Source organism: Pseudonaja textilis, chromosome 2 (genome assembly GCF_049901715.1).
Source record: "Pseudonaja textilis isolate UNSWEBS1 chromosome 2, rPseTex1.2, whole genome shotgun sequence".
Taxonomy (NCBI): Eukaryota; Metazoa; Chordata; class Lepidosauria; order Squamata; family Elapidae; genus Pseudonaja; species Pseudonaja textilis.
This window is the reverse complement of record NC_141991.1, coordinates 224869783-224892436: the sequence shown is the minus strand read 5'-3', so window position 1 is coordinate 224892436 and position 22654 is coordinate 224869783. Positions and strand designations below refer to the sequence as shown.

At 38.2% G+C, this 22654-nt stretch overlaps 1 protein-coding gene across 1 annotated transcript in view; it reads right to left on the bottom strand.

Moving 5' to 3' along the window:
• HEXB (hexosaminidase subunit beta) overlaps window positions 1-22654 on the bottom strand; it is a 25374-nt gene extending 2720 nt beyond the window's left edge. The window contains exons 1-12 of the mRNA XM_026713964.2: window positions 22260-22654; window positions 19713-19864; window positions 15519-15584; window positions 13868-13914; window positions 11830-11940; window positions 7553-7654; window positions 5895-6024; window positions 4687-4858; window positions 3814-3900; window positions 2655-2727; window positions 1696-1870; window positions 265-355 (exon numbers count right to left, since the gene is read on the bottom strand). Of these exons, the coding sequence (XP_026569749.2) occupies window positions 265-355; window positions 1696-1870; window positions 2655-2727; window positions 3814-3900; window positions 4687-4858; window positions 5895-6024; window positions 7553-7654; window positions 11830-11940; window positions 13868-13914; window positions 15519-15584; window positions 19713-19864; window positions 22260-22540 (1487 nt within the window). The 5' untranslated portion in view covers window positions 22541-22654. The remainder of the gene's footprint in view (window positions 1-264; window positions 356-1695; window positions 1871-2654; window positions 2728-3813; window positions 3901-4686; window positions 4859-5894; window positions 6025-7552; window positions 7655-11829; window positions 11941-13867; window positions 13915-15518; window positions 15585-19712; window positions 19865-22259) is intronic.

Sequence of the window (22654 nt, the reverse complement as noted above, 5' to 3'; positions counted from 1 at the left end):
TGGGGATGCTACTAGAGTAGTAAGTGTGAGGACAGCTTTAAGCTACTTTTGTAACTGAATGATTGAAAAACAAATGATTGTAAGTAGAGAACCCACCTATTTATAAGGAAGAGGAGAAAAAACAAATGGAAAATAGAGATCTGCAATCCTCTGATGCAAGGAAAGTAAATACACACATTTGAATCTCCATTATTAAAGCAGAAAGAAAAAGATTGGATGTTTAAATTTATGAAAGAAGAAACAAGCTAGGTAAGTGAGGTATACCAGAGTCTTGGTGTAAGATTAGTTGCATCCACATATTCTCCCCAAAGACAAGCTTCTCCACCAAGCACCAGCTCCTTCTGTGATTCGCTTCCTGTGTTTAAAGGGATAAAAAAAAGCATTTGTTCGCTTCCTATTTGTCATTGAAAAGAGTGTTTAAAATTCAACCTTAACGTAAGTTAAACCAGTGTTGATAATAACTTTAAATGAAGTATATGCTTACACAAACCATGGAATGGAATGCGTTCATATACAGGTAGACCTCCACTTATAACATTTCATTTAGTGACTGTTCAAAGTTGCCTCACTGAAAAAGTGACCTATGACCATTTTTCACACGACCATTGCAGAACCTCCATGTTGGCATAATCAAAATTCAGATGCTTGGCAACCGACTCACATTTATGATGGTTGCAGTCTCTGGGATCATGTGATCCCCTTTTGCGATCTTCTGACAAGCAAAGTCAGTGTCATGCCCTTGGAGTCTAATTCTGAGGGGGAGATTGAACAGCTGGCAGGGAGTGGGAGTGTGGCTCCGGTGGCTGTGGAGGAAACGGGGGAAAGGCACAGTCCGGCTGGGCATTCAGAGGAAGACCCAGGGCCACCCCCTCTTCATCCTAGGGCATGCAGGGAGGAACGGAGAAGGGAGCAATGTGGCTTACGGGAGAGAAAAAGGCCTGATCCCTTTCATTAGTTGCAGCTGGGAGAACAGGATATAAGAAGGGCGTTTGCACCTTGCTGGAAGCAAAGCGTGCATTATCTGTCGCAGCTTATCTGGGTTTTGGCGCCTTCCCAAATGTGTGTGCTTTGTCATCTTTTGGAAGTCTGCAATTTATTATCCTGGCCTGTCATGTTAATTACTTCAGTGTGGTTTGTGTTGTTTTTATTTCTACTTTATCTGTACTTTGAGTTCAGACTGCATTTCCTCCCTTTGTAGACTGTTTTTGGAAGAGTTTGATCTCTGGTCAAGGATAACTGGACATTGGGAGCCAAGTTGGACGTATTAAAGGGATTTTACCTATTTTTTTGACTTCGTTATTTTTGTGTCATGCCCTGGTTCATCACAGTCAATGGGGAAGCTAGATTCATTTAACAATATGTTATTAACAACTGCAATGATTCACTTAATTGGGGCAAGAAAGGTCGTAAAATGGGCAAAATTCACTTAACTCAGCACTAAAAATTTGGGCTCAGTTATGGTTGTAAGTCAAGAACTATCGGTACTCTTATTTTTTTTTAGACTACAAAAAAATATAACTTTAACACAATCTACGAAAAAGGAAACTTTCCTGTAATCTAGCATAAAAAAATACATGAATCTGAACACAACTAGTTTATTTAAATGGGAATATGGCCCTCACACACTGGAATCCAAAGGTATTAAAAAATGCCCAACTCCCACAGAAAAAAGGCAAATGCAAGCTATTGACAAACCAGTAAAGTCCAGAGGTTCAACACTGTAGTAGCTCTTCCAATCCTCGCCATAACTGATGAGGTCTAGGTACCAAGGTGCAGCAAGGATTGCCTGATACCCTTGTTTTGTTACTCTTGCTAGTTCAAATTGATACAAATATTTCTTCCACACTTCAACTATTGTGTCTGGCTGGAGCTGAAAAGACAAAAGTATAGGGTTTTTTTTGGGGGGGGGGGGGGGGGGACAGCATGCATATGATTCATTCCAGCATGGTATGGTGTTTGAGCAGTTCTACAAATTCAGGACAACGTATTGTATTTATAGCCCATCTTTTCCTCAGAACCCATAATAATTACCCCTTAATTTTATTTTACAGTATTTTTATCTATGAGAAGTACATCGGACTGAGAGAATGACTATCTCATAGTTGCCCAATGAGTTTGCAGAAGGAATCTTACCAATCCGAATCTGTCAGTCTAGCTACTATGCTGTGATGGTTTGTCTTTCTGAACTTTTCTAAATACATGCAGAAAAATATCACATCAAAACTGCCAAAGATAGGGTTATCTTTATGTCTCATATCATACCAATCCTACTGGCTCTATATCATTTTCTAATATTCAAAAATTCCTGTCACATGGAAAGGATGTTGAGAGACAGATTATTTTCCAGGGATGTGTTTGCAGCCTTCACCATCATGAGATGCCTGATGCACAATAACATACAGAATGATTATTCAATAATTCAGGAATTGTAGTCGTAATTAATTTGGAGGGTACCGATTGAAAAAGCCTGGACCTTGGACAGAAGCAGCAACTGCCCTGGTCTTACTCATTTTTACACTTGTTAAACCTTTCTTGATTTTGTAAACGAATAAAAGGGATATTCACTTCTACATGCATTTTCTGATGTATTTCTGCAGCGGAGAATTAGTCTCAAAATTATGATGGAACATTTCACATAATTTCTCAGACTTTACCTTTGCTCCATCATCGAATACTTCCTGCCAGATTATGGATTTCTTGTTAAGAGAAGTCACTATGTCCAATATTCTAGGTGCAAAACAAAACACTCATGTATTTGACACACATTCAATTGTATGTTTCCCTTTCAAACATACAATTTCAGCAAAAAACAGAATATCAGGCAGCTTACCATAACTGGATACAACAGAAGAGTACATATTGCCTGCAAAAGTGCTTTTGAACTTTCCAAATATTTATGGACACTTATCTCAAGGTAATAACCAATCTTGATGGGATTTAGATTATTTAGATAAAGGAAATGAAGTAATTCTGGTATATTTGCAAATAGGCACTATTCCTTTGTGGTTGTTTGAATGTTGCTATATCCTGAGTATGACAAAGAGACCTTTTTCTGGTTTAGGTTTTATTGAGAGGTTTTCCTGATAAAATATTATTAACTGCTAAAAAGCACTGTTTTTTGCTGCAAATTTTGAATGCAATTGACATACATTAAGATTTTGTGTTTAAGAAACAGTTGGTCTACCTATTGAATTTTCTAATCAGAAGAAGCAACTGTTGAGATTGCAAAATACAGCATCTTCAGAATAAATTATGAACTAGAATCTGCAACTACACTGGGTTAATGAATAAGGCAGATTTTACTTCAAAACTTCTGAAAGTATCCAGTTATTTAATTAATTCAAATGTACTAGATATAGAACTGAGCCAAATGTTCTACACTATCTTCTTTGTCATCTGCAGACTCAAACCCCATCTTCTCCATCTCTTCCAGGATAGAAAATGGACAAGAAGCAAGGAGAATAAAAAATAAATAAATAAAGTTCCAGGCCACAGCCAATAATGTGGATCCCAGACCATACTGCTAAAATTAGGTAGGTAAACTACTGGCTTTTAGTAGCTTGTTTTTTTTTTTTGTTAAGTTACAAAGGTACTCTTTCAAGCTCTCAAAAAGTCACTTATATGCACTCCAGTGACATTGTTATGACATTCATTCCAATCCCTGCAATGCTCAGCTGCAAGAAACCAGTCTACCACTGCCCTTTAGGAAGTTTTGCTAGCAGCAGTATAAATACAATTTAGGGGATTAAAAGCAATCAATAAAAGAAGCTGCAAATACATGATGTAATCTTTCTGAAAAAGAAACAGACTCACTTTTCAACATAATAGGATTCCAGTTTAGAATACCAGTACCCAAATCCTTCCTTTTTCATGAATTCAGTTATATCAGGATTGGAATTCCTAAGGAAAAAAGAAAAACGAAAGCAACAAATTACATTTCTTATAATATAGTATGCTACTAAAGTAGCAATAGAATAGAATGGATTTTGTGCTCTAATGTTCTTTTTAATCATACAGGAATGGGGATCTAAACAAAATAATGCTGCTGTGAAGAAGGCCTTCTCTGACTTGTGATATAAGTCAGCTTGGGCCACTGTCTAGTAAGAATAAAGCATCTGCAAGTCCCATTAATTTTTTGGCATGGCAATCTTAAGATCAGGATATTCAATGCATAAGCAATTGTCGTATACAATACAATAACCATGCAATTGTTTTTTATTTCTCCCTCCAAAAGATTTCAGTTTGTTTTTCAATTGAATTGTACAGCTTCTATGTTGTAATAAAGGTGGAAAATATTCTGAAATGATTTATCTTAGTCTGATTTTTTTACATCTCAAGAACCTGGCATTTTAACTGGGGTATATAGACTTTCTATATCCACTTAAATATTTTGGTAATGTAAAATTGTACATTTTGGATTCTATTAGGAAGAAATACTTTGAAATATTCTGCATTAGGGAAGCATTTCCATCTCATTAAAGCTACTGCCTATTTCTAGGGTCATATGGCTGCGGTGGAAGTCTTCCTTCAGTGGCTGTGTAAACCTGGATATTGACAGGGCTACATTAATGAGATTCAGTTAAATGATGCGCTTATACTACTATATTTTCTACAATATCTCTTCTTAATCAAGTCTGGAGAATTGTATAATGGTCATATCTTTTTAGTTGCGGTGTTACACCATACCAACAACTGAAGTCCACTTCATCTCCTCCTAAATGGATATAGTCATCAGGAAATACATTGCCAGCTTCTTCAAATAATTTCATCATAAAATCATAAGTTGCATTCAAAATGGGGTTTATAGGTCCATAAGAGCCACTTGGATGTTTTCCACTGTAGCAGGGTGTGAGGATATCTTTTTCCCAGTATATAAAATAAAGACAAAAATAAAAGAAAAGATGTATGCTATTTGTTATACATGAACTTGCATTTCTTACGTTCATTTTAAAAGTGTTTCCAAGAACTCAAATGCTTTTTTCTTTGTAATGGCCCAGGACATAATCCTTTCAAGTGGGATATGATGGTTCATAATCAGATTTGGAAAATAATGACTCATAAAACCTTTTCTATTCACATATGATTTAGCTATTTATTCAGTACTTTTGTCTTGAATTCAATTTGTTTCCATTTTCTGAATCACTTAATGATAATCACTGACATTGGCAGAAACATGTATTATAGAAATATCTTATTAAACCTCTAGAATTAATAATCTTTTGTTGACTGGATGGTTATAATACTTTCTGGAGGATAAGGGAAAGGCAAAGTAAATCAGGTTAACAGATTTAAATACAGGGACTTATACCAATAAGACTGGATGTTAAAGGTTCTTATTGGGTAAGGGAGAATGATTAGGAATATTTATTTTTAAAACCATGTTAATCTTATTTAATGGCACATGCTACAGTTTATATGTGTTCCTGCTTCAAAATGACAGGGAAGCATTACATGCTAACAATTTCGAGAAATGACTCTCTGTGTTGAACTGGGTTGCCTGCCAGGACCACAGGGCAATTATCCTGACCTTGCTTAATACTGCAGTGCCAAATCCAGTCTAAACATTCTGGATGGCTATCCAAACACAATGTGTAAATTTTAAATTTGTATGCTGCCCAAATCTCAAGTACAAAAAAATCAATAAAACATAGAAGATAAATAAAAGTAGTTGAAACCCCACCTCCTCTCTTTATCAGAAGACATTTAAAATCTGAACATATCTGAATTATATGTAGTCAGCGAGACCAGAATTATGTAACAACTTAAATTTAAATAACATTTAATAATAAATGTATATTTGTATTTCGCTACCAATCTTCTCTCTCTCTTTTTTGATTCCTATTGTAAGCATATAGTTATTCTTAGTTCGCTGTTCAGAATGATATACATTTTACCTTTTCTCCAAGACTGAGTATGTCCTGGGGTGTCAAATTCTGGAATAACTCTAATCCCTCGCAACCGAGCATATTCTATGAGATTATGGACATCTGTGGGAGTATAAACATGGTTGGGAGTATAAGCACCCTGTGGAAATAAACAAGAGATAACATTTTTTTCCAATACTCTAGGAAAATGTCAACAAGTGAGGAGTGGTTAAATCTAGGAGAAATATAATATTACAACAGTTTTTGAATGAAATTAAGCACAAACCGTGTTTGTACCTTTTACTGACGATCAGTACTTTGAGTAATACTAAGAAGAATAGACCATCCAAGATAATTCTCTTTGAAATCCTAGGAAAAATTAATCTTGCTTCCCTATGTATTATTTTTCTAAATGACCATGCAACTTTTGAGGCGTTGGCAAATGACGGATCATCCATCAGTTTTTCATGATGGATGAAAAATGGAACATGGTTGTGGTATCTCTGAAGATCTAGCCCATGAAACTTGAAGTTGGTAATTGAAAAAAGCAGGAAAGAAGATGGCTGTATGTACTCTTTATAGAGTTATTTTTATGCTTGATAAGACACCTTTGTGTCAATGGGAATAAATCTCCTGCTCTACCATTGAGACAACCCATGTCAAATAAAAAAACTTACAACCAAAGGCCAGCACCAAAACAGCACAAACATACATACAAAAAGAAAGACAAACAATAAATATAGGAGTAATTGAGTCTTCAGGAAGCATCATATGCCAATTCACAGAACTCAGTGACATTATATAAGCCACCCAGACATCCTTATTACGGTAGCTAAGACGAACACTGAACACTATATAGAAATCTTTTGATCACTTTGGCATTATTACTAAAAAAAGGAGAAATTAAATGTTGGCTTAAGGCCAAATAAAATTTACAGTGCAAAATCACATTATAACAAGGAACCAGGTGGTAGGTTATAGGAGTTTTGTGATACCTGTCCAATAGCAGGGCCCTAATATAACTGAAGTATGTGAGTAATAGGTCTCTGAATTTTATTTTTTAAATACTGTATTTTTTGCACTATAAGATGCTCTGGAACTTAGCTTTTGGGGAGGAAAACAAGAAAAAAAATCTGCCTCTGCCTCCTAGCAACCATCTGGTATTCATCTGGCTAGTGTATTTGCAGCAAACAGCACACAGCCTGTTTAGCTTCAGCACATTATTGCAGCCCCAGCACATGGCTCCTCAAGGCTCCGCTCCATTGTGTCCACTACTGGTCAACTGAACTGAGCTGAGCTGAGCTGCCGCTGCCGCCAAGGAATACTGGAGATTTTGTTGCTTAGCAGCTGATTGGTGGTTGGATCGTCTGGAATACTGCTGATCAGCTGTTCTAGGTAGCGGGGATCGCTGCCACCGCTGCCTATTGCTATCAATTGCCGCCACTGCTATTATTTGCCTTTGCTGCCACTGTTCACCGTCTATTGCTGCCACCAATCAGGTGCTTGGCAGCAAAGGCTCCAGCGTTCCCTGGAGGCAGCAAACGGTGGCAGTGGTGACAGTGATTTCCCTTCCCCCACTGCAATATTCACTCTATAAGCTGCACAAACATTTCCAGCCACTATTTTTGGGAGAAAAGTGTGTCTTTTGTGCAAAAAATACACACATGATTCCGTATGTTCTTACTTACCTGGGCATTCAATTCTGGAAAAGTGGTACTTTCATAAGGAAAGGAAGGGTCATCCACAATGTGCCAATGCAGGACGTTGAACTTGTTAAAGGCCATGGCATCCTGTGATAGGAAAGACAAGATGGCAGGGGTGGGATTCTACCAGTTCGCACCTATTCACTAGAACCATTTGTTAACATTCTAAGCAGTTCGGAGAACCGGTTGTTAGAAGAAATTACTGGCCTAATCCTGTAAGGAAAGGCAGGAAGGAAACATTCTGGTGTTGCTTACAGAAACTGCCTCTCCGTTAACCCTTATTACGTTCTTGATAGGACTAGACTTCCTGTCTCTGGATCTACTCTGGAGTCTTTTTCCCTCCTTTGCTGGTACTTTGCTTTTGTGGAGTGACCATTTAAAGTTACAATGGCACCCAAAAAATTAATAATAACCATTTTTCACACTTACGACTGTTGCAGCATCCCCACAGTCATGAGAGGCCAAGCGAGGAGAAGCGTGCCTCGATGTAAGTGATGTTGAGTTGGCCATGCACAGCCAGTCACATGACCACCAAGCCATGCCCACCAACTAAGCCATGTCCACAGAACTGGTTGTTAAAAAATTTGAATCCCACCCTTGCAAGAAGGTATTTTAGTGACACATTCTACATCCCAAAATTAATTTATATATGTGGGAATTTAAAATCTTATTTCTTCCATGCTCTCTATGAGAACAATCTCATCATTATTTCTATAACTACTAAATTATTTATAGGCCTGAGAGAATAGGCCTATAGGCAGTGGTGGGATTCAAATTGTTCAAATTGTTTTTACTACCGGTTCTGTGGGCTTGGTGGGCATGGCAGGAAAAGGATACTGTAAAATCTCCAGTCAGAGGTGGTATTTGCTGGTTCTCTGAACTACTCAAAATTTCTGCTACTGGTTCTCCAGAACTGGTCAGAATCTGCTGAATACCACCTCTGGAGGAAAGCTTTACATACAAATACTATAAATGTTTATGAGATATTTAATTTTATGTAACTGATTTCAAGAAGCAGTCACAGAACCCAAATATTATGACCTAAATAAGATAGCTACCAAAGAAGGTATTTCCACATGTTGCCAAAATGCATAAGTATATATTGACTATGTAAACGTCTTCACAGTGTAAAATTTAGGCCTTAGGCGTGTTCCTCAAAACTACATGAGTTCTTGTCTGTATGTTGTAGGTCCCACTGATTAGGGGTTGCCATCTGGTAGAACCACCAAAAAAGGTCTTCTCAGTGGTGACTCCTTCTTAATGAAAATCATTCCCCTGAGGTACAGTAACTTAGTCCCAGAGGTGGCATTCAACAGGTTCTGACCAGTTCTGGAGAACCAGTAGCGGAAATTTTGAGTAGTTCGTAGAACTGGCAATTACCACCCCTGACTGGAGATTTTACAGTATCCTTTCCCTGCCATGCCCACTAAGCCACTCTCACAGAACACGTAGTAAAAAAAAACTGAATCCCACCACTGCTTAGCCCGCAACCTGCTGCTTTACTGTAAGGCCTAAATATGGTTTTGTCAACAGGCCTGGGGACCAGGAATGGAAACTGACCCAATGAAATGGTTAATGGGAAGAGGTTATTTAGGCCGGCAAGTTCTCCCTGCTCAGTAAAGAAATCTAGATTAACAGATTCTTGACAGGTAGCTGTCTAGATTACACTTAAATGTATAGCAAGAGGAGCTCACCACTTCCCTCAGTAATTAGGCCTACCAATTCTTGTCTTTATGAAGTTCTTCCTAATTCTAAAGAACCTGCCTTCTGTAACTAAACACATTCTGCATCTTATACTCTGAAGGAAAGATCTTCTGCTATTTCCCCATCCCTTTCCCCTTTTCTCATAGGCAGTTTCTTGTATTTTATTATTCTGTCAAATCTATTCTTACACTGAATATACCAGTATGGAGCCAACTGTTTCATGCCATGGCCTCATTTCATTGGCCTTTTTCCTTTGCCAAAACCCAATAGCTATTCACGCTTCAGTTTTCTAGGTCATCCTTTCACTGAATGAAAACCTGTCTATGAATCTTGGATTTTGCCTTCAGATCATTATGTGCAAAATGGTTTTACTGGTACATCTTGTTCATGTTTACCCAGAATTTTTAGGCTTTATTATTATAGCATTCTAAAAGGGTGACATTAGCATTTTTAACTTGGAAGTTGAAGCCTCTTCTCTAACTTTAAGAAAGCACGTTTTTCTCTTCTCAGCCAAGTCCATTTCATTTGGTCTGTGAGAACTTGCTTTTTCAGCAACTATACAATAGAAAGTGCATTCTGGAAGACCTGGGATACACATGCAAGTATTAAGAATCAAACTCGACTGGGAAAGGAAATTTATGTAACCCATAAATTTTAGGCTTGAGCAATAGAAAACATTGATTCTACATAACATTTTATAAGTGGCAAATTTATGGATTGCATAGTCCCTGTCCCAGTCATTAGATTCCTGAGTTTTGCCTGAATTTCAAATTTTTAAATGGATGCCATTTAAATTAAGGTCAGTAGGGAAGCCCCTCTTAAATATAATTTGTTATCCAAGTCTGTTATTATACATATAGAAAAGTGTGTTCTCTGTATAACCGAGCTATGGAACCTGTTCCCTTTGAAGCTGTATTCAGTTTCCAATCTTTCTGCTTTCTTTAATTAATCAATATGTTTTAATCTGATTTAAATTAGGGGTAGTTCTTGACTTACAATCCCAATTGGGACCAGAATTTCCATCGCTAAGTAATACAGTTATAAAGGGAGATGTCACATGACCACACAGCGATCAAAATCCCACCTTTTCTGGTTGCCATCATAACTCTAGAGGTGGGATTTGTTAAGCAGAGGGAATCCCAGGTAAGGAGCTCAGGGGTGGGGAAGAGCCTGGGAGCCTTCTACAGGCCACATACAAATTGGGAGGGTGCTGCGGTGTGGTAAGAAAAACAGAGAGGCCAGAAAAGAATATGCTGTGGCTCGGGGGATTCTTGGTGCGCCACGGCTCTAGAGTTACAACAAGTCCCTGAGTTACAGAAAAATTCAAAGCTGCAGTCATCCTGGGAAGTCTCAGCTGCCCTAGCCTGGCCAACACACCACAGCCTGGGAAGCCTCAGCCACCACTGCCCATCCCAGCAGCACAGTGCAGCATGCCTCAGTCTCTGTGCGCCCTGTATGCCTCGCTGATCTTTGCTGGTTTTCTCCTGCTGTTGGTGAGGCACTCGCAGCCTGGCCCTATTGTAAGAGAGGAAGTTGTTGGCCATGGTTGGACTTTTTCCTGAGGCAACTTTTTTGCTTCATTATCTTGATTGTTTGGAAAAGTTGTGAGGCTTTTCTGAAGCATTGTGAGAAAAGGGCACCTGCCATTCTCTAAATAGTGCATATGTTCCCACAACACCTGAGGAAGACCTCAGAAGCAGTGGTGGGATTCAAATTTTTTTACTACTGGTTCTGTGGACGTGGCATGGTGGGCATGGTGGGTGTGGTTTGGTGGGCGTGGCAGGGGAAGGCTACTGCAAAAACTCCATTCCCTCTCCATTCCTGGGGGAAGGTTATGCAAAATCCCCATTCCCTCCCCACCCCACTAACCTGCTTTCCAGCTCTGTTCTCCTGTGCAGGGCAATAAAAGAAGAGCCAGCTGATTAGCTGTGACTTGGGAGGCAAAGAATAGATGGAGACGGGGCCAGTCACAGGTGGCATTTGCCGGTTCTCTGAACTACTCAGAATTTCCACTACCAGTTCTCCAGAACTGGTCAGAACCTGCTGAATACCACCACTACTCAGAAGCTTTCTAAGAAGACCTTTGAAGCATTGCAAGAATGGGGCAGACTATTTGGAATGATGTGCCCAATTTGAAGAATTGAGGATGAGTAAACAAACCATAGGTTCACGTGGGCTGCCAAGTGCCTAAATTTTGATCACATGATCATAGGGGTGCTATAACAGCTGTAACTTCATTTAGTGCCCTGGTAACTTTGAATAGTCACGAAACAAATGGTCATAAATGGAAGACTACAAGTACTTAAGTTTTTCTAAAATTATAACATGCATTGAATGCCCTCTGGGAAGGTGGGCAAGATATAAATTGAATAAAGAATAACAACGGTAAATACTGGAAATTTTAAGTAAAAACTCACCCACCACATGCGGAGATTAATACAACTAGCTTACTCATCTATAGTGATTTGTTTTAAATGCCTACTAGAATCTTCTCAACTTGGATGGCAACTGCAGCTTTATATACCAAGATGACTCAACACATAATCTGGATCACTTACCAAATTAGTTAGAATAACTTTCAGTGGCAGGAAATGTCGTGATGTATCAAGCAAGATTCCTCGATATGCAAATCTTGGAAAGTCACTTATGACAGACTCGTTAACAAAATACTGTTGAAACAAACAAAAGAGCCACATGCATGTAAAAAATGTGGCAGATAATCAAATTTGACTTTTTGTGGTAAGATACATTTATTCAGGTATTAAACTTGACTTCCCAGCATACAAAAATTTATCAAATATCTTGCAATGCATTTAGCCATAGATTTGAAAAATTATGTATTTATGCAAATGAAATTACTACTATTCCTACTGCTTCAAAGGTTATATTTTATTACCTGAAAACTAAACATTAATGTATATGTTATATTCAAATATAAATACTGCTTAGTGTAAACTTCAATAAAATATTGACATACAGTTCCAAAGAGTATAAACAAATAAATAATTTGTAATTGTGCCTACTGCCTTTTTTTGATGCTATCCCTTCAAGCTATTATCCAGAATTTTTCTGGACATCAACTCCCATCATAACTGAATGATATGGTCACTGCCTATGTAATGGTGAGAGTTGTCTGAACAATCAGTGAAATAAAGGACTCCCAGTTTAACCCTGCTAAAATATAAGTAATAATAGACCAATAAGGAGAATATTGGAAGTTCGAGATTGAAATGATCTATTATAGATGATAGATAAGTTACTAAATAGAGGTCACAGAATTTGAGCAGAAAAATTACAGTGCATTCAGAAAGTATTCAGATCCTCTTCACTTTTGTCAATTTTGTTATGCTGCAGTCTAATACTATAGTTGTTAACATTCTTCTTTTTCCTTATTAATCTACACTCAATACCCCATAATGACAAAGTGAAACAAAATTTTAGACCTGAAAATGGCTGTCTTTAAAGAAGTATGATATTTAATTGAAAAGAAGTGTTAAAGATGTTAAGATTTTAATGATTATTAATGATAGAACTGAATTGGAATGGAATGAGGGTTTATAATTACATATATTTATAAACTTTTTAAAAGAATATAGTGTGTATAAGAATGTACCAAGCAGAATTCGATTGGAAGTTATGTACTATGTATTATATTGAAGGTCATAACCTTAAGGTATATATTGAAGTTTAAATAAGAGTTGAATGGATGTAATTAAAAGATATAAAGGTGTCATACTCCAATTGTAACTACAGGAGAAAATTGGTTTAATGAGAACAGATAATATGAAATTGAAACAGAACAGACAAAAGTATAAATATAATGATTTGAACTGAGATGAGATAATCAAAATAAAATTGAGAAAATTAAAAGAGGGGAAAAACTATATAGAAAATGAAGAATAGTATAAGATATGGAATAGAACACAAAAAGGAGCATGAAATTGAGTTTTGTGTCTGTATAAAGAAGTTCAACCCGGGACCATGCTATTTTCAAAAAAGATGTTTTACTTGTATTTTGTATGTGTGAAAACCCAAATAAAACTTTATTTTTAAAAAATGGCTGTCCACTAAAGGTTGCCATCTGGATTGAGCTGGAGAGGATTTACAAGGAAGAATGGCAGAAAATTCCTAATCCAGGTGTGCAAAGCTTGTCACAGCAAAGACTCAAGGCTATAATTGTCACCAAAGATGCTTCAACAAAGTACTGAATGAAGGGTCTGAATATTTATGACTGTGATATTTCAGTTTTTTTTTTCTTTTTAATAAATTTACAGACATTTCTAAAATTCTGTTTTCACCTTGTCATTATGGGGTACTGAATGTAGATTAATGAGAAAAAAATGAATTTCAACAACTGTAGAATCAGGCTGCAGCATAACAAAATTGACAAAATGAAGGGGGTCTGAATATTTTCTGAATGCACTGTATAAGAAGCCAGTGCAGATTCTGCCGTATTGGTTTATTGTATTAAAAATATTGTTTTCAATAAATAAACATAACATTACCTCTCAAAATAACCTCAAATCACAGAATAGCAACATCTGGGAGTGTTAAACCCAAACCCGAAGAAAATAATGTATCATCTGAGATACTCACACTTCCACAATCATCTTCATATAATAACTGGCTGAAAGTTTCCAAACCTGGAAAGAGAGAGAGAGAGAGAGAGAGAGAGAGATGGAACTTTATTCCTGAACCGCCAAGTAATATTGTTTTGAAGCCAGATAGTCCAAAGATGTTTAACTAAACAGTTGGTCTTGTTCCTAAATTACTAAACTTTCTTTTAAAGAGAGAAAATGGATAGATGTTTGGGAACTCTACAATGTAGAGTTCAAATGGGATTTATTTGTAGCACAGCCCACATCTTATTTGCAGGGAATATGAGCTTTTCTTTTGAAAAGGTTGAGAAATGAGAGATGAAGATCACTTATATTCTCTGCCTCATCATTTCCTCTAAATATTTTCAGGAACAGCAAAGCCAACCCAATAGTAAGCACTAGATGGGCTATTAATCCTTACGTGTTGTACCTTGTGATTCTTGACTCTTGATGAATATATCGTTTCTTTTATGTACACTGAGAGCATATGAACCAAGACAAACTCCTTGTGTGTCTAACTACACTTGGCCAATAAAGAATTCTATTCTATTCTATTCTATTCTATTCTATTCTATTCTATTCTATTCTATTCTATTCTATTCTATTCTATTCTATTCTATTCTATTCTGGATGGGCTATTAATGTTTTGCAACCTAATTTAAATTTGCATGTTTCTAATTGATTATAGTATAGATAGATTACAACTGTCTACATCAGTTTTTAACATGACCCGTATTAAAAAAAATAGCTTACTGTTTGGGAGAAAAATCAATAGAATAAAAGTTTTAAAATAATATAAGAGTTGGGATTATATCAGAAACTGGAATTTGGGTCACCTAATAAAGCTAATTTACAATAGATTTAGGAAAAATAAGAGGGTTTTTTTTTAATGCAATGCATAATTTGCAAATGTAAGGATCTGCCCCAGCTGGTCTCTCGGGAAAGCAAAACTCTTGAATCGCTGACTTGAATCAAAAGAACTTTTACTGAAAGAATATGGTTGCAGTAAAGTCAGGTGGAATCTGAAAGAGTCCATGCAAAACACAAAGCAATTATTTCATGTCCCTAAACACAATCCCCCTGACTGGTTCACCAGCAGCCAGTGTGATGCTGCAAGGTTGTTTTGAGAACACTGAGATGCTAGGCAGATAACAGTTCACTCTCCGGGTATGATAGCCTTGGAACCAGGCTGCAACTGACTGGGAGGGCATCTGCTCTGTCTCTGAAAGCAGTCCCTCTCCCTAACTCCCAAGCAGTTACAGCAAAAACAAAACTATGTGAAAAATGCCAGCAAGCTGTTCCCCACCCCCCTTTCCAACAGAATGGCAGGACACGATAGTAGACCTGACAGCAATATCCATTGTTACAGACTGTGTTGACACTGTCAACCGAACCGATAGTTTTCAAAACAGAGTAGACATTTGAAAGGGCATAGGTTTATATCAGTATTAACCGTGATTGCTAAATAGAATATCTATGCAGAAAGATGATTTTTCCAAGTGATGTTGGACCATCCTAAAGTTCATTATGATAATTAATCATTAGGATACCTCATTAAATATTATTACGATAATAATAATAATTATCACAATGATAACAGCATGCTGGGTGAATAGAAAATTTTCATCCTCTGTTATTTTGAGACTCACCTCTTAATATTCCCCAGACTTTGTTTGCTTTTAGCACAGATGTGGGCTTTGATACTTGAAGATGATCTTAAAAGGGAAAAAAATATTTAACATGGAATTATTATTCAGTAAAGCAAACCATGAAACAACCATTTAGAAAATTATCACTCAGTTGCACACTGACTGCACATATGTGCAAATCAAACATGGAAGCAGATGTTCTACAGGTTTAGTGAAAGGAAACCAAGCAAATCACTCTCCCACTACAACCAGCCTCTAAGGAATAAACATTTCTTGATATCAGGTCTTATATTACTTGCGATTTCCCAAACTGAAGGAAGTTGCTCAGGGGACAGGTTTGTGAACCTGATACACACTTCATCTGTTTTGCAGTGGATAGGGGAAATCAGCAAACATTTCTAAGAAGCTCACAATATTGCATATGATTACAACAGTTTTTTCCATGTATGGGATCAATAGGTGTTATAGTACTCTAATGCCTTTCGTATGTACTAAGGTTTCTAGCTAAAGTGCAAAGACAAAGCACAAACAGAAAAGTGTGCAGTATTTCACTATTTATGTCCATTTGCACATACACTGCTCAGGAAAGGAAATGAAATTTTCTCCAGTTTAGAAAATGTTCAAGACATTTACAGACACCCACATCCCTGAATAAATTAGGGGGGGGGGGAAGTAATGTTAACAGGATCAGAATTCCTTCTACTGAAATTCAGAATCCTTATGAATTCAGAAATACGTCGTCCTCACTTCACAGAGAAACTTTAGTTAGTTAACTTTATTGTCATTGCACCTCGTACAACGAAATCAAACACCATCTTCAATGCATATCATGACCATGACCATGAAAATAAACACAAACACACATCCTTCACTCTCCACACATTGAACCAAAACCCCCCAACACCGCACCAATACTGCACTATACAGCTGAATTCAAAAGAGTTACTGCCCTGGGTAGAAGCTGTTTTTCAGCCTATTTGTCCTTGTTTTTATTCTTCTGTACTGTCTGCCAGATGGTAATAGTTCAAAAAAAGGGTTCCCATGATGAGATGGATCTTTGAAATGTTTTGAATTTTCTTAAGGCAGCAGGAGCTTATAAAGCTCTTCCAAAAGAGGGGAGAGGGCAACCAATGATCTTCTGGACAATGACGTTAACCCTCTGGAGTGCTTTCCTATCTGCCACTGTGCAATTGGCAAACCATACAGAGGTGCAGTAAGTTAAAATACTCTCTCTGGTGCAGTGGTAGAAGGTCACCAGCAGTTTTTCATTCAGTTGTTGTTTTCTGAGAAGTCTCAGGTAGTATAATCTCTGCTGGGCCCTTTTGATGAGAGCTGCAATGTGAGCACCCCAGGTCAGGTCCTCTTTTAGGGTAACACCCAGAAACTTAAAACTGGCCACTTGCTCCACTAGGTCTCCATTGATAAGCAAGGGCTAGATGTCTGGTCTGATCCTTCTATAAGCTCCTTAGTCTTATTAGTGTTGAGGACCAAGTTATTGTCTCCACACCACGAAAGCAACCGGTCCACCTCATCTCGGTAGGCACCTCATCCCACCACTGTTGTATTATCTGCAAATTTAGTAATACTATTACTAGCGTGAATGGGAATGCAGTCATGCACATAAAGAATATAGAGTAAAAGACTCAACACGCAACCCTGTGGTGTACCAGTGTTAAGAAAAAGGGCTGAAGAGGTATGGTTACCTAATCTGACCCTCTGAGTGGTCAGATAAGAAATCCATAATCCAAAGGCAGATTGAATAAGAAAGTCCAAGGTCCAGAAGTTTAGACACTAGTCTATATGGAAGAATTGTGTCAAACGCAGAACTAAAATCCACAAAAAGCATCCTCACATAGCCCTCCCACTGTTCTAGATGAGTCAGAGCAGTGTGAAGAGTGATGGCTATAGCGTCCTCTGTAGATCTATTTTTTCTGTATGCAAACTGGTGTTTATCAAATGTATGCGGAAGATCAGAAATGGTGTGTCGGCAGACCAATTTCTCAAAGCATTTCATGATGATAGGAGTGAGTGCCACTGGTCTGTAATCGTTGAGGTTATTGATAGGGAACTTCTTTGGCAGCGGAACAATGGTGGAAGCCTTCAAACAAGATGGAATAGTGGACTGGGATAAAGACCGATTGAAGATCCTGGTAAAGACTCCAGCCAACTGATCAGCACAGTCTTTAAGCACTTGGCCAGAGATACTGTCAGGACCGGCAGCCTTTCTAGGGTCCACAGCCCTCAGAATGCTCCTCACCTCCTGTTCCTCCACAATGAGGTGGGGGCTACAATTGGCTGGTGGTTGTATTTTATCTGTCTCTGATGTCTCCACTTCAAAGTGAGCAAAGAAATGATTCAGTTCCTCTGCCAATGAAGCATCTCCCTCAGCAGCGATGACATTGGTCGGTTGATGGTTTGTAATTTGTTGAATCCCTCACCACACCTGCCTCATCTTATTGCTATAAAAATTATCCTCAATCTTCCTCTTATAATCAGTCTTGGCCTTCTGAATACCTTTCTTCAGATTAGCTCTGGCCACACTGTATCTTGCCCCATCGCTGGACCTAAAGGCCTTGGTCCTGTCGTGCAAGAGGCGCTGGACTTTCTTGGTCATCCAGGGTTTAGTATTTTATTAAAAGTAAAGCCTTTAATGAGGAATTTTTTTTCCTAAATCAGAGCATTGATTCCTGAGCACGTGGAATACTAATGAATTGTATGGGGAAGGAGATGAAAAAAGATTCAGAATGAGGAACTGAACCGGGTATCTTTGAGAAGGACCCATCTGATAGAACACTGGATTGTGCTGCAGTCCCATTTGCGTCCATCAAATATTTCAATTATCAAAATATATGCATCTAATTTGCAGTGAATTATTTGATGAAATACCATTCATCTACATTCATTTTTATAACTAGATAACCCATGAGTAATGGGTTGTGAAAATAACCTTGGGAGCCTTCAGGCCACAGGTCAGACAAAAGATATATCAAGTTAGAAGGAATGGGAGTGTGGGAAATGTCTCAGAAGGGATCCTCCCTAGTTCTCTGGAAAGTAAAGGCAGGAAAAGGCAGAAGTGCTTTCAGATATGCAAAATTCTGATACTGTAACTTAGTGAAGTTCATGATCTTGGTTTCTTATCTGAACTACCTCAAAGGGCTAACATTATATAACCAGGGGTGGGATTCTACCAGTTCGCACCTATTCGCTAGGACTGGTTGTTAACATTCTAAGCAGTTCTGGTTGTTAGAAAAAATTACTGGCCTAATCCTGTAAGGAAGGCAGGAAGAAAACATTCTGGTGTTGCTTACAGAAACTGCCTCTCTGTTAACCCTTCTTGGCAGGACTAGACTTCCTGTCTCTGAAACTTCTCTGGAGTTTTTCCCCCCTCCTTTGCTGGTACTTTGCTTGTGTGAAGTGACCATTCAAAGTTACAATGGCACTGAAAAAAGTGTCATAACCGTTTTTCACACTTACAACTGTTGCAGCATCCCTACTGTCATGAGAGGCCAGGCGAGGAGATGCGTGTCTCAATGTGAATGATATTGAGTTGGCTGTGCCCAGCTAATAACATGACCACCAAGCCATGCCCACCAACTAAGCCATGCCCACAGAACCAGTTGTTAAAAAATTTGAATCCCACCCCTGTATATAACTGTATCATTGTGGTGGTCTCTCATGAAAAGAAGACACTTCGCAAAGTTGTCTTGGGATGAGAGCGCAGAGAGAACTCAGAAACCCTCTTTTATTAGAAGCAATCTTGTTAACGTAGCAATTTTGTTAATGTCCTATCACAAACGCATTACATCACACAACATGCACTGATCATTCGCATAAAGCATACAAAGCTGCAGAGTTTAAGTTTGCTACAGTTCTGGTTAAGAAATGGCAACAATTTGTCTTTGCTCCTTGCTTCGTGTTCCAACCAACTACCAGAAGGCTCCGTTGTCCTAGCACGTACACAAAGAACAAAGAATCATAGTTCCCACATATCATAAAGACAAGTATGATGAGTCTTATTAAAGAAATGTTGACCTGTAATATTGCAATATTTTATTCAATTACTCACCAGATAAAATTATTAGATAAGAAGGTGGTTATTACAGATGACTAAAATAGCATCCAATAACATACCCAAAAGATGTAAGAAAATAAGGAAGACAGAACATAGGCAGACTTATATTGTCAGATACTCACAGGCTTCATCTGATGTAATGCTAGGAAATTTATCGCATTCGGAATCCTTTGAAGTGATAATCACTTGAAGCAAGGACAATTCTGTTTCACATAAGGATTTTTTCTCATCTCGATTCTGCCATTTGGAATATCCAACTATATATTCATAATACCTGGAAGTAAATTCAGTGGCACAGAAAAATATATTCAAAATTTGCTTTCTAGCAAGATTGTCAGAAACTAAAGAAAACCCAAATCTAATAATAATAACAATAAAAGACAAGCTATTGTTTATTTTTTCATAATAGAGAAAGTACATAGTGTTAATATTTTGTGTTCTTTTAACAACTTTTTGAATTATTTCTGGTCAGAAATAATTTCCTTGAATCTTGATTCCCACAGCAATATGTGATTCAACAATGGTTGATTCTAACCATAATGGCTGAGTTCAAACATTGAACTAAACTGAAAGTCAATAAGAAAAGAAATAGCTCAGCATAGCTGTACAAAGCCCAATTACTGAAACAGAACTTTTAAGTAGATCTGAATATACCAATTCTTTGTTAAACTTTGGGTTTTGAAATTCAGAAAAATTTGTATTTTTAAGATCCTCTCTCAACACCCACTCACAATTTCCAGCCAACATGGAACTAGTTGCAGCAAAAGCCTTATGTGAATTCTGTAATCTGGTTACTTTATGACATTAATATCTCATTTGTGTGATTATTTCTTTATTAAATTTACATGCTTCTTGCAGTGATTCTGAGTAATTATTGTGTTTATGGTGTTACTTGTTTTCAGCTGCAGATACTTTATGTTGGCCAATGGTATTTTCTGAAGGTACCACCTTGGGAAAGTTTGTTCTAAGTTGAAAGAAAGTTGTCTCTGAGATCACTTCAATGTAATTATCCTACCTATAATGGAAGGGAGCATTAACCATGTATTTCCTTCTGTCTGTTGCTTCACTGAAGTATGCTGACAATCTTCACCATCACCATTTAAATTTATTGGTAAAAATGCATATTTTTATACATTTGGATGCTAAATGTTATGTAATAGTCAGTGCATTCTTTTATTGGCAACAGACCTACAACCATCCCAAGTTAGTAAGTACCAGACAGACAAGAATCACATGTTTTCAAAAATAATGAGAACACAGCCTTCCAGTGTGAGTCTTGGCTGAGTAAATAATGAACAATGATGACAACCACTGTGCAGAATAAAAGACCAGTTAGTAAACAAGCCCTTCAAATTTCTCCGGAGAGGCTGAGATTGGGTTGGGAGGTTTTCAGTGAGTGCTGATAGGCAGATCATTGTAGGAAGACTCTAAAACACTTTTCTCCTATGGGTTTGAGAGCTAAGAGTCAAGGGAGAAGACATGGTGGAGCCTTTCATAAGGACACAAAGACAGTCAAACTTATTTTCTAATCACCTTCAAAATGGTGAACTTAATTTGATAAGTGAGGTGTTTTATCTTCTTTGGATTTAAGAAATTTTAAATAGAGTCTCAAAAATTTTAAATAATATACAATTGGCAAAAAGCAAGAAAAAAGGGTTTTGATTTATGAAAGTTTGAAACGGATCAGAAAGCCAGAAATATTGGTTATTTTTGCTTTAAAACTTGAAAAACAAATATATAACTAAATAATATGCTAGAATGGAATTCAACTCAAATAGGAAGCAAGGTTGATTAAAGTTGAAAGTGGATACTGGAAGGAACCAAAGCACCAGGCGGAAAAGAGTTCAAACGAATGAAAATAATTTAAAAAACAACACCTCCCCCCCTCTACCTAGACTTTCAGAATTTCAAGACATGGAAGACAATACAGTTGAGATTATCAAAATGGGAACACACAAGCCAATTCAGAAAAAGATCTGGATTTTGATGCTCTGTAGACAGAAGCTTTTCGGCAACTAATGCAATCAGAAGGCGAGCTTAACAGTCATTCAGTCCATGCCTCTCCAGGGTGTGTAATAGTTGATTTGAACTGAACTGAACTGAACTCGGATCTGAACTGCTGTTTTCCTGGTCGTCTCTGATTTTTTATGTTCTCCGATTTCTGATGTTTATCTCTGACATTTTGTTGCAAGGTTAGGGTAACATCAGTGCATCACTCTGATATTACCCAGCCTGGCAATGAAACATTTGCAGGAAACCAATCAAGCTCATCCATAATTTAACTCCATAAGTATTTTTGGACTTTGGCTCCTAGCAACCTCAGCCAGACTAGATATGAGGTGAGAGTTGCTGGGAATCGTCGATCGATAACACCTCGTGACAAAACAGCCTCTCTTCCCCGTCCAACTACAGATCACATAAAACAGTGCAGGATGTAAATACAGCACCCCCATGTGATGGCTAAGCAGCTTCTGCTTAAATGTACCCAGAAGACGAAAACTCCCCACGCTCAAGATAGTCTCTTTCGCTAAGGCTTCATTAGGAGAAAAACTTATCTTGAGGTTCTGCAAGCATCATCCCGGAGTTCCTTCTATGCCGAAGTTGCCATGCTGATCACCCCCCCACCTCCGCTCTATTCCGCTGCAACTCATCCCAAAGAAGGCGCTCACCTGCGGAAAGCGTCCTGCAACAAGGAGCAATCCGGACCCGCGGAGGATCCCGGGCCGTGGACGATCTGGAACTGATCGGGTACTAGCCGGAACCTCTCTGGGGAGACGCGAAGCGACTGAGGCAGCGGCCAAAGCGAGCCGAAAGGGGACGAATCCGGAGGCGTCCCGGGGCTCAAGAACAGCAGCTCCTGAGGCCCAGCGGCCCACCTTGGATACCGAGATGAGGCCGCCAGGAGCCCCGAAACGGCCAGGAACAACCCGAGCAGTTCCGTACTCCCCATCACTCGCCTGCTAACTCGGTTGCCGAGACCGACGACCGCACCCTCCGCGTCGCGGTCCCTGACCTCTCAAGAGGAAGGTCCTCCCCGGCAGCTCCCAGTCCCGCCTTCTTCATC